At 35.6% G+C, this 13,305-nt stretch overlaps 1 protein-coding gene across 1 annotated transcript; it reads right to left on the minus strand.

Moving 5' to 3' along the window:
• Nucleotides 1-6,673: 6,673 nt before the first annotated feature.
• On the minus strand, nt 6,674-13,075 carry LOC104231200 (annexin-like protein RJ4). The gene is made up of 6 exons (XM_009784151.2): nt 12,923-13,075; nt 11,829-11,974; nt 10,171-10,392; nt 8,628-8,840; nt 8,146-8,241; nt 6,674-7,039 (listed from the first exon to the last, which is right to left on the minus strand). The coding sequence occupies exons 1-6, from the start codon at nt 12,993-12,995 to the stop codon at nt 6,836-6,838; spliced, it is 954 nt and encodes a 317-aa protein (XP_009782453.1). The 5' UTR covers nt 12,996-13,075; the 3' UTR covers nt 6,674-6,835.
• Nucleotides 13,076-13,305: the final 230 nt, after the last annotated feature.

Below are 13,305 nucleotides of genomic sequence, written 5' to 3' on the forward strand. Positions count from 1 at the left end.
GTTGAGAAATCAATTGAGTTAAAAATATAACAATTATTGAAATTTGGAGTATTGAACATATAAAAAAAAGTGAAAATAGAATATCAAGAGAATTATAAAGGAATCAAAATCCAACCACTAAAAAGAATAAGGAAAACAAAGGCAGATTTTACTTTCTTTTCACATCTTGTTGCAGGTGTGCAACCCGATCCCATTTCCTATATCTCGTGGCAGGCGTGCCACCCGCTCCCATTTCATGTATCTCGTGGTAGGCGTACCACACGCTCCCATTTCATTATATCTTGTGGTAGGCGTACCACCTGCTCCCATTTCATTATATCTTGTGATAGGCGTACCACCCACTCCCATTTTATTATATCTTGTGGTAGGCGTACCACCCGCTCCCATTTTATTATATCTTGTGGTAGGCGTACCACCCTCTCCCATTTCATTATATCTTGTGGTAGGCGTACCACCCGCTCCCAGTTACAAGCCAACAATAATCACAAGGAATCCCGGCAAGGGAACAAGAGCAATATAACAACTTCCCGGCAAGGGAACAATGATATTTCAACAACATCCAGGTAAGGGAACAATACTATCAAAACAAACATCCCAAAAAGGGAACAATAATATCAAACAAATATCCCGGCAAGGGAACAATGGTGATAATAACATATGAAGCGCAATAAACCATAAGGGAGTCATAACAATTATAATACAAGACTCACGGGCATGCTTGACACCAACGTATAGATACTCGTCACCATGCCTATACGTCGTACTCCACAATTAACATGTAGCAAATAAGACATAACTCCTAATCCCTCAAGCTAAGGTTAGACAAAAGACTTACCTCGCTTTGCAACCAATTCAAAATTCCAACAAGCCTTTATCTCGTGAATTCGTGCCCGAAATTCTCAAATCTAGTCATAAACAATTCGATTCAGTCAATAAAAATTATAGGAATTAATTCCATATGAAATTCTACATTTTCCATTTAAAATCCGAAATTGCACTAAAATTTGCCCGTCTCGGAATCCGATGAAACTCACAAAATCCGACAACCCATTCAGCCACGAGTCCAACCATACCAAAATTACTAAATTCCGATATCGGATTGGATTTCTAATCTTAAATTTTCATTTTTGGAAAATTTGGCTAAAAATCTGATTTTTCTTCCATAAATTCATGGATTCATGATGTAAATGCATATGGAACCATGAAATATAATCAATATAGGATAAGGAATACTTACCCCAATGTTTTCACGTGAAAATCGCCCAAATCGCCCAAGAACCGAGCTCCAAAAATTCCAAAACGAAATGACAAATTGACTGATTTTTGTGATTAAATGTTTCTGCCCATCCGTCACTAAAAGCCATTTTCGTCACTAAAAGTCTACTAGAAACAGCTTTATCATCCCTTATTCAATTGATCATAACTTTCTGTACAAATGTCCAAATGTTGAACGATTTAATGTTCTGAAAACTAGAATGCAAGGGCTACAACTTTCGTGTTTTGTAATTTTCAGATTCCTTATATATTTCGAGATATAAGCTTCCAAAGTAGCCTCCTCGCATCAAACATTTCTGGAAAATTTCAAAACAGCTTTACCAACCCTTATTCAATCGATCATAACTTTCTGTACAAATATCCAAAAATTAATGGTTTAGCTTTCTGGAAACTAGGATGCAAGGGCTACAACTTTCATGTATTGTAAATTTACAGATTCCTTATGTATTTTGAGATATAAGCTTCCGAAATAGGATCCACGATTGCACAGTTGCTGTCCAAGATAGCTTCCGCAGCAGAAATTCCAGCAACCTTTTTTGTCCGATTTCCATTCCGTTAACCTTCCAAAATCCACCCGAGGCCCTTAGGACCTTAACCAATTATACCAACATGTCCCAAAATATAATATGAACTTAATCAAGGCTTCAAACCACATCAAACAACACCGAAATTATGAATCGCGCATCGAATTGAATTATGAGTTTTCAAATCTTCCAACTTCTATATTTTGTGCCGAAACATATCGAATCAATCTGGAATGACTTCAAATTTTACACACAAGTCATACATGAAATAATGGAGTTGTTCCAAGTTTCACAATCAAATTCCGACCCCGATATCAAAAAGTCAACTCTCGGTCAAAATTTTCCAAAAATCTTCTATTTTCCAACTTTCGCCAAAATGCGCCGAATTGTCCTACAGACTTCCAAATCCAAATCTGAATATGATCCTAAGTCCAAAATCACCACACGAAACAATTGGAATCATCAAAATTCAATTCCGGGGTCGTTTGCTCAAAGTCAAATCTCCGTTCAAACTTAAAAAGTCTTTAGCCTTAGATTTCTAGATTCCGTTAAATGGCGATAATTTGATCTATGGACTTCCGAATTCGATTTTGGGCATATGACCAAGTCCCAAATCACGATACGGAACTATTGTAATGGTCAAAACTTGGATCCGGGTTCGTTTGCTCAAAATGTTGATCAGAGTCAACTCAGTTGAGTTTTAAAGCTCTAATTCATAATTTAATCTATTTTTCATTAAAAAAAAAACCTTCCAGAAAATTATACGAACTGTGCATGCAAGTCGAGGAATTATTGATAGCGCTTTTTAAGGTCTTAAAATACTGAGATGATTATTTAATTTAAAGATGACATTTTGGGTCATCACAAATCTCTTCCAGTAAAACTTCACCATGTCTGAAAATCAAGTAACTCTCAATGCACCTGATAGTACCCCCATTGAGCCCACACCAGTTAGAACTCCAGCGATAGACTCCTCTCCCAACACAACTACCAGTCCAAACCCTAAAGCAGAGTCTCCTCCATACTCTACTCCCTCTCCTACTCGCTCAAATTCTGTTCCTCATCAAATTCATGAGAAGATGACTCCGAGCAAGTCTGAGAATGCATGTCCTCCTCTAGTCTCGATAGTCAAACAGAGTGAACTAGGTGATTTGGTTCAAGAAGAAAATCAGGAAACATCGACTCTCTCCATGGAAGAGCCCTTTAGTAAAAATCCAACGATTAGTCATGAAAAGGCTGAGACAACTATGACAGGTTGTGATTCTATAGGTATCATTCCTCCCTCTGTTGAAATTTCCATGGAACCACAAGAAAAGGAGGCAATAGAAAATATGCTCTCCATCGCTTCTAAAGGGGTTGTTGTAGAGGAAGGGTTAGGGGGATCTAAGTCTCAGGGGGAAGAGCCTCATCCCACAAAATAAAGGGAAGCACTTGTGCCATTTGAACAACCGGCATAAGATGATGCTACCAGGGTCCCAAATGATGGACCTGATCCTTCCGCGGAGGATCCAGGTCAGGGGTCATCTCCCCAGGTCAGTGTTTATCCTGCTTCTTCTCCCCACTTCTATGCTGATCTTCTAAATATGGTGGTGCTTGAGATGAAGTCTGATAGTGAAGAAGACCTAGATGATATGGTGATTGCTAGTTTTGTTAGGGCTAGGAGTAAGTCAATTGCAGCTCCAGAGCCAACCCCTAATCGACCCACTACACAGTTGCAGAAAAAGGAGGCTCTAGAGTCTACTCTTAAGAATAGTCAAAGGAGTAAAAGAAAGAAAAGGCTGGTAAAGGATGGAAAAGTTGTGCATCAAAACGTCGTCCATGTGGTAAATGTGAATGAGGAAGCAGAAGAGAAACCAAGTTCCTTGACTCACAAGTCCTCGGGGTAGAAACACTCTCACTTTCAATCCGAAAGAAACACTTCTACAAGTGTTGAAAGTCCAACCAAGAGTGATGATATTGTTCCTAGTGAAAACTTTGTAGAGAAATCTGGTGATAAGATAGTGAAATAGAGTGGTGGAGAGTCTGATGATGAAGAAGTGGAAAATTCTAGAGAACATATGCATAAAAAGTCAGTGGATAAGGGAAAGTCTACTCGCAAGTCAGTGAAAAGAAAAGTGGATGATGATGAGGAACCTGGTACCATCAACAAAGCAAAAGTTGGTGAGTCTATGAGTTCTGAGAAAGAGAAGTTGAGAAATCAGAAGGTACTATGGGCTGCACATTTTCCCCTGACATTGTAGAGCTTGCTGGGATGAGACAGTTAGTGAAAATTTGTGATTTACAATAATGGACTCATTTTTTTACAAATGATGTTCCAAAAGTATATGAGGAGGAGGTGCGGAGTTTTTATGCTGACCTCTTCAGAGTTGAAGACGATCAAATCTATGTGTTGATAAATAGGGTGGATATAGTGATGGACTCTGCCGTGTTGGGGTCTATCCTGGGTGTTCCTGCTGCAGGGATATCGTCTGTTCAGGGTGCCTGTACGTAAAATTTCAAAAATTTCATTGTCAAGGACAAGACAATCTAGCAAGGGGAACGGGTGCATAAGAAGGCACTCCTTCTAGTATATCAGGTGCTTTTTGAGATGGTTAACAAAGTTCTGCTTCCTCGCGCTGAGAGGAGATCTATTATGTCCAAAGCTGGCATGGTCCTTATGGAAGCCTTGGATGGTTTTACCACCATCAATCTGCCTGGGATGATGATTGAGCATATGCAAAAGGTGGCAAAACTTTAAGGATGGCAACCATGGGCTACCTTATGAGTTTCTTCTCACAAAGGTCTTCGAGTTCTTCAAACTGCGTCTGGGACAAGCCAAAGTGCGCACAACCTTCTCCAAGACCACTCTTGAGGAGTGCGAGTGTATTGACAGGGTCGGAGGAGTTGGAAGCACCTATATTATCTCTCAACTAATAAATGCTCAAAATAGTGCCATAGAGAAGATCCGGAAGTTGAAGGCTACGAACGTGATTCTTGAGAGTCAGCTCAATCAGCTACAATAGGCACCTGGTTCCAGTAGTTCTCATAGATCAAAGGTTGCCCGCCTGATAAAGGAGAATGCTGAGCATAGAAAACAGGTGGAGGACCTTAAAGAAAAACTACTCAATGAGCAAATGTCCGCGAATGCTTCCTCAAAACCTTTGCTCCCTCCTCAAAGCCCTATTCCCCTGGTGTCCCCTAAGCAGTGTCCCCTTCAACGTCCAGTTTCCAGTGTCAGTCTCTTATGAATGTTTCTCATGATGCCTTTTGTTGTTGATGCTTGTTTTTGTTTGTGTTTTGAATTGTGGATAGTACATTGATTCTGCTCCCGTTTGAAACATCCAAAGTGTTTTATGGAAGCTTTTCCCATTTTATCGTGTATGATACTATTATTTTATCTCTATTTTCTATCATATTGTGTACACACATGTGGCATCAGTTAACCACACTAGACTTCTTTTCGTTACATACTTAGTATTCTTCTTTTTATGATGCCAAAAAGGGGAAGATTTATGCATAATTGAATAATAATGTGCACTGATTAAGGGGGAATACAGATTCAGGGGGAACTCAATGGGCTTCCTGGTTCATTATCTAGTTCTTTATGGTTCTTTGTATGATTTTTAATTATAAGTTTGTCATCATCAAAAAAGGAAAAATTAATAGGTTACAAGTACCTTGTTTTATGTTTTGATGATCTAACAAACTTATTGTCAAGAACCAGATAAGGAACCTATTACGCATTCTCAAGACCTTAAGATCAAAAGGTTCCACCTTGGGATATAGAGTTGAAGGAATAGTTGAGGGAACAGGTCGCTACCAACTCCCGAGGTAACTGTACGAAGTCAACTCTCCAGCTGGAAAAGTTGCTACCTGCATACGCTACAGTACAGGAATAGTGCAGCAGTTAACTTTTTTAGAAAGGTTTTTTACCTACCTTGCTTACATCATTGCAAGTGATGTCACACATGTATTATTAACATCAAGGAAGGTAAAACAAAAATCACTTGAACACTTAGAGAATTCACTCAAGCACTTCAACAGTGATTAAGCTTCTCATCAACAATTCTTAAGTGGATCAAGAACAAAGAGCAACACTACTACGTACCGGTTCCTCGTATCAAGTGATTGTATGTCCTTAGTTGAGTTGTAACTTTGTTAATGTTCTTACTTGTAACTCCTACTTAGCTTACTTAGAAGCAGTGTGTAGGAAACTATTGTCAATCATAAACCCCCGTGTTTGTGTCTTGGCTAGAGTTACTCAAGCTGTGAAGTATTTGTAATAGAGATATTATAAAGTGGCTTGTAATAGGTATGTTATAAGTTAGTGAGAGATTAAGAGGTTAATTCCTAGGTTACATAGGTTGTAATCTAAAAATTGCTCAGTAGTGAAGTTGAAATCCTACAAGGGTAGGTTATGGTTTTTAATCCCGTTGAGCGGAGAATTTTTCACGTAAAATTCCTCGTCATTTACTTACTGCAGTGTACGTGTGTTCTGACGAACCTGATAGAGAACCTGATTCTCTATAGAGTTTGGTGGACCTTTGTATTTTATCACAAACCAATTGAAATCAATCACAATTAAGCAATATGTCTTCATTTTTTCAACAACACACAAAAAGAAAATGGTGATGAAGGAGGGACGAAGAAGAAGCAGCTCATGTTCTTTTGGGTATCTATATATTTGCTAATAGTTTTTTACACTTAAGAAGTATATTGATGAAATTTCTTGGTGGGATAAACCAAAAGTTGTCTCCAAGTGGTGTTAATAGAAATTATGCCCAATTTTTGCTCTATACGATTCATGTTAATATATATTCTCTATTTCACAAATTAGCCTTTCGTATTAAATTCAGTAAGTCATTGATGAATGCGTAACAAGTAGGCCTTGAATCTTGACGGAAAAGAATATTGATAGTAGCAACCAAAAATAGTACTTGGTAACACAAAAAGAACATTAAGAGAAACAAAATAGCAACAACGTTAACGAAGTCTTTTTGTTCAAACCGGCCAAACCTTAAAACTCAGAAAACAGAAAGACAATTTCTGAATATGAATTAGTTATCATTTCCCAATAGAGTGAGAAGGAAAGCCTTGTAATCTCCAGAAGTGTGCTTGGAGACAGCATGATCAAGAGTGACACTGTTCCTCTTGTAGTAAATCTCCTTGATATCCTTTAAGTCCTTCTCTGCCCTTGTAACTATCACTCTTGTCAGTGACTCTTCATCAGTCCCAGACTCGTTAATAGCATAGCGGATTACCTGGAGGTCAATTTGACAGAGTTCAGACGAAATTGAATCCAGAATATGTACTAAAGTGACCAATTTTAATTATATGTTTACATTAAACTGTTTTTCATATATGTAATCATAATCTAATATGCCTCTGTGGGCACTCCGTGGCGGACGCATGTGGAAACAAGCGGGTACAACTGAACCCGCTTGAAGCTGCGCAAATTTTGTATAAATATTTTATTTGAACCTACTTGACAACTACTATTTTACGACTAAAGTTATGTATTTCTAAAATTGAACCCGCTTGCACAAAATCTTGGGTCAGGGCAGGTGCGGGATAGTTAGGGATCATAGCGGTTTCAGGACTCAACACTATTAGATTGTTATTGTAAGGTGATCGAAAAGTATGAAACCCTGTTTTTGTTCTTAGGACGTCACATCCAATGTTTTTTTTATTTATAGGAATGTTAGGCATTTGCAACTTTGTTAACGTTAGCGTCTGGCATGGTAATTTTTGAATCTTTTTTTCAGAGAAATCTTTTGTTTAAAAGAAAAAAAAAACTAGTATTTTCTTGACAAATGGTTTGAGAGTGTGCTTGCAAAAAAATGTTCTTCATCCACCCACAAAATACTAATACATTTTCAATAAAGAAAAACTAAGTTTTCCTTTTTACATAATCTATTTTTTCCCAAAAAGTTTTCCCAACTTTTTCTGAAGGATGTTCAAACGGCTAATTTGATTTTTAGAGAAATAAACAATCTTTGTTACAAAATTTTAAAGATAATATTTCAAACGACATCGAAATTTAATGGTGAGTGTCTTATAAAGTACTTTCTCCGTTCCAATTTATGTTAACCTATTTTCTTTTTGGTCCGTTCAAAAAAGAATGACCCCTATCTAAATTTGAAAACAATTTAGCTTAAACTTTAAATTCTACCCTTAATGAGAATCTTTTTTAATCAAACAAATACTCTGGACCCCTTTTTGATTTGTTTATGACCACAAATTTCAAAAGTCTTTATTTTTCTTAAATTCCGAATATATTCAAACAGTTCACATAAATTGGAATGGATGGAGTATTAATTATTCATAGACGCCTTCTATAAAAATGACTGCTTAGGTAATTACTTACCTTTTCATAGTATTTCTGGGGGTCATTAATGCATCGGATTGTTGTACGTAGTGCTACTAGGTATTCTTTAGCAGCATTTGCGTCATCCCTCAAGTGCTGAAAAAGGAAAGGAGGAAAAAGAATTAAGAAATTAACCATAAATATACTCGGCTAAAAGACCAAATTATGTAAAAAGAAATGGTCACTTTAAATTTGAAAATTATAATTTAACTTAAATTTTCAATTCTATCCTAAATAAGAAGCTTTTATAGTCGCACAGAGTGACGTTATATACATATTAAAGAGATTTCACAATATTCGAGAATACTATAATCTTGCAAATCTTACTTATATTAAAGAAGTTAATACTCGTACTTAATATGTAAAACAGTTCATGATGTATAATGTGTTTTTGTTACTTAACTATTGTAAACCTCAAGAAAATTGTAAATAAAGAATTATTAGAAACAGTCACTACTCCAATTTTTATGCATTCTTGTTACCTTGGTAATTGAAGAGCCATAATCATCCTTGTAGCGGTTGAGAGTTGCTATGAGTTGAGGGATGCTCCTTGTTGAAATAATTCTAACAATTTCTTCATGATTGAATTCCTTGTTACATATTGCACTGTGAAGGTTGTCAGCCTCGGTGTTTGCTACTCTTGCATTTATCTCTTTACCAGCATACCTGTATATGCCCACTAGGGCAACCAACAGCTGCTTCCAAAAAAAAAAAAAAATATATATATATATATATATATATAATCAGAAAACACCCAAAATATCATGACTACGCAATACACAAAAAAATAAAAAATAAATAACTAGGTACTACCTTCTTTAGTACCTAGTTTAACAAGTAATGCCTTCCGAGAATTAAAATTAGATAAAATTAGGAGTGTCAAATGGGATGTCGGAAGATATTCTGATGGGTTAAAACACATCGAATCAATAAACAGTTTGAGTAATAACTCTCATAATGTTTGTTTGGGTGAAGATGAACAGGTCAATTTGGGCTACACAATGAGCCATAACTCAATCCCTTCAACTCAAAATAATTTTTTCATTGGTTTGTCTGTTTTTTGTAATTTGTTTAATTAAAATAAAATCTTTTCTTAAAATTTATCATAACTATATCAAACAAATCAAACCTCAAAAAGGTATGTATATTCTATTCTTCATAAATTTTTGTATGGGTTCAATTTGGGTTATTATGCAAGCCAAATTGTTCCAAACTTTTAGATGGATTAATTTGGACTACCCCAATTATTACCCACTAATAAATATATATACCCAGCTCAAACTTGAGCAAATAGGGTCAAAGTAGATTTTTACGGGTTAAATTTTACACCTGTGACCCCTATAAGTAGACCTGTTAAATGGGTCGACCCGACCCGAATCCGAACCTGTTGACTCTTGGCCCGTGGATCCTTAACCGGCCGATCCGATTTACTTTCTTATGGGGGCCGGTCCGGATTTGACCCGTTAATTAAAATATGTTGACCCCACCCAGACCAGTAACCTGTAATCCTTTAACCCGAATGTTATATATATATGAACTTGAAATTACTACATGTCCTTAAAGCCAATTAGAATAAAAATGAAAGAAAAATCATACTTTATTAACATTAAAATTTGAGAAAGATATGGAATTCGGATATTTCTATAACTAATAGTCTAAAAAATATGGAATTCGCCTATTTCGACAAGACGCCTCATAGTGTGTGGTACTATATTCTTTCTTCAATGTTTGAATTCAATTTTTTACCACTTGTCTGAATATATATATGTGAGCTGGTCCGGGCCGGTTGACCCATGGGTCAGCTACCGGTTCGAGTCCGGTCCGGTTTGGTAGGTCAAAATATTATAGCCCGGCCCAAGACCCTTAAATTAATGAATTGGTCCGGTTAGGATTTTGTGGATCATGAGCCGGTTAAAGGGTCAATTTTAATGGATTATGTGAGCCGGTTCGTAGGTCAACCCAGCCTATTTGACATGTCTACCTATAAGTAACCAACAAAATAAAAGTATATATAGGTAAACATGCCTTTCGAAGATCACCAGCAGAATGCTCAGCCAAATCTTCCTCCACAGAGCGCTTGTAGCGAGCTTGATAGGCACGTTTCACAGCCAAGAACTCTTCAGGGGAATAGATACATGAGTACTCAATAATCACACGATAATCTGGAATTGGTGTCTCTTTTATTGCAGCGTGCAACATTACTGCATCTCTGTCTTCTGGATCTAGAATCCATCTGTATACTGCTTTCTGCATTCATTATATAACATTAGATAGATAAACAGATCATGAAATACAAAAAGAGTTGACAATGGTAAGCAACCTCCACTTCCAACCAAGAGGTTGTGAGTTCGAGTCTCCCCAAGAGCAAGGTGGAAAGTTCTTGGAGGGAAGGATGCCAAGGGTCTATTTGAAAACACTGTAACTTTATAATAAGTACTAAGTAATCTTTGGTAAAATTTTATGGATGGTGCAAACTTTTCTCATAATGTCTGTAAATAACTTAAATAAAAAAAAGACGCTAATATTAATGAGTTGGGAGTGATCAATTATACAACAGAAGGATTCCGTCCAAAATAATTGAAAGAGGAAAAAGGACTTAAAGAACAGTAAATGACGACGTATTTCCATTAGATGTAGACAAAAGTTTAGAAATATTATTGTGTTAGCTAAAATGAAACGTGTGAAGAAATTAAAGTTGTTATTGAAAATTCAAGGCCTAGAAAAATAACCAAGACTTCTCATTGCCTGCATAGAAGAAAAAATGAGCCAAAAAATTGTTAGAAAAATTCAATGTCTAGGAAACAATAACATCATTTAGTCTGAATGACTGCAAAAAGAAAGAATCTTTTTGCATGTATTATCTTGTTTAAAAGAATAAAACAAAGATGGGGACTAGGTTTATTTGTATCAGGTGGGCACTTAATTTAATTAGAAGAAAGTCGTTTCCAGAGAATTAATACTTCAGTATTTCTTCTTCTAGCTATTGTTATATTTACCAGAGGCAAAAAGTATTACCAAGAAAAAAGATTAGGAGTACTAATTTCTAATATTAGTATTTTTAATTGTTACACAACTTTTACCGTGTAGTTTTTATCAGTTTTTATGTACGTTAAAATTTAAAAATCATTATTTATATAGAATTTCTCAAAAAGTTAAGAAATCAATCCAAGTTTACTACAAAAATTTGATGCATCTATCCTATAATTCCGAAGGTCATCCCTTTGTTTTTTTCAGGATAAAAGGAGTATTTTCAATTCGTACATTTTCCACCAAATGTTGGGCCTTATATCGTGCGCACACATATTATTTATCTGTCCAACCGGACAGTGCATTTTCTTATTGCATAATTAAAAATAACAATCGAATTCGGTCGGAAAATACCGACCGATTTCGATCAATTTTTTTTTTGATAAAACTTATTCTTTTTGGGTCGCTTGTGAAAGTTAATTGACCGACTGAAATCGGTTGGAAATTCCGACCGACTTCGGTCACTATTTATTATCGACCAGCCTAATTTCAACGGATTGAAGTCGATAAAAAATTGGTCGGTTTTTTCAATGTATTTCTGGACGATTTTAGGCAGTTTTCTAGCCGTGAATTAAGCCAAATGTCGCAATTGTCAAATTAATCAAGTTATAGATAAATATTCAGAATTTTAAATGAAATAATTAAGAAGAGGATACCTCGAAGTGTCCAGACAACTCAGATTCAAGGCGCTTCACAAGATCTTCATTGTACAACTCCTCGTAAGCTCGTCTAATCAGCTTCTTCTGAGTTGCGTTTCTATGCCCAAATATCGAAATTATGGCTTTCTCATCTGTTCCCCAACCTAAATTCCACTTGACAAAAGTGTAATAAGAAAAAATGTGACAATAAAGGAAAATAAAATTATCAAAATCAGTCTTAAATAATAAAAAAAATGAGTTACAAACAGAAAAAAAAAAAAAAAAATTGTACAGTTGCCAAAGAGAGTGGCCCATTAAATATTAATCGACTGGGGGAAGGATATTGTTCAACGCATATAAAATCAAGAAATAAAAGTGACCATTGAATGGAAGCAAACAGTTTAATTTTGTGGGAAACGAAAATAGAAAAAAACAAGAAAAAGAAAAGAAGGAAAACTGGATAACCTGAGGATGGTTAATGCATGATCAGGCTATTGAAGGAAAAAAAAAAGATTGGGTTAGACTGCAAGATTAAGGTGCTGAATTATACATGGTGAAGGTTGGTTAGTTCCTAGTAAAAATATTATAATATATATATATATAAAAAAAAAATAAAGCTATGAAGTATATTTATTGCTAATATGTCGCGAAATAGCCTATAACTAATAGAATGTTTTTGATAATTTATCGTTAATCCATCATTCAATGAAATTAGCAATGAATTCTTACGGTTAGCGACATAATATGTTCGTCACAAATTCTAGTTCTTGTTTATTATTTTCTTTTGTAGTTACAGAAAACACCATATATCCTGGATAGAGATATCATAACATGAGGTACAGAATTGCAGTAGAAATTAAACTAACAAACCATTGGATAGTGACGATCCGCAAAAAGAAAAAGAAAACACTTCATTCAAACTTGATAACGGTGAAAAGGAAAAGAATAATAAGTCGGATTTAAGTTATGTAAACGACTTATTAATGAAAGATAAAGTAGAGGCATCATAATTGATGATGAAACAAGAATAGGATATTACCAACCCGAAAAAAAAAAAAAGAAGAATATGAAAGGAAAGAGTGACAAGTTTGATGAGATATATAATAATTAACCTTGACAAGCCTTCCTAATAGCCTCTGCATCAGCAACAGGAGAAGGGTTTTCAGGGTAATTGATTGTAGCCATCGTTAAACTCTCTTCCTAATCAATGGATTTAATTTCTTCCTCTTTGATATGTTCATAGACGTCCTTCTACAATTTATACTACTCAAAGTAATTAACTTAGTCAGATCAATTACTATTGAAAGTAACGCCATTTTGACACATTACTTACTCCATTAATTAAAAATATTTATGAATGGCAAAGAGACAAAGAACTTGTACCGGTTTCACACTATTTCTCTTTATGATATTCTAACTGACTATTTGATGAGGGTATTTCTCGTGCACGGAGTTTTCTAGATAACTATGGACGTTTTAACAGTAATTTACTTAT

Source organism: Nicotiana sylvestris, chromosome 12, assembly GCF_000393655.2.
Source record: "Nicotiana sylvestris chromosome 12, ASM39365v2, whole genome shotgun sequence".
In the NCBI taxonomy this organism is placed as follows: Eukaryota; Viridiplantae; Streptophyta; class Magnoliopsida; order Solanales; family Solanaceae; genus Nicotiana; species Nicotiana sylvestris.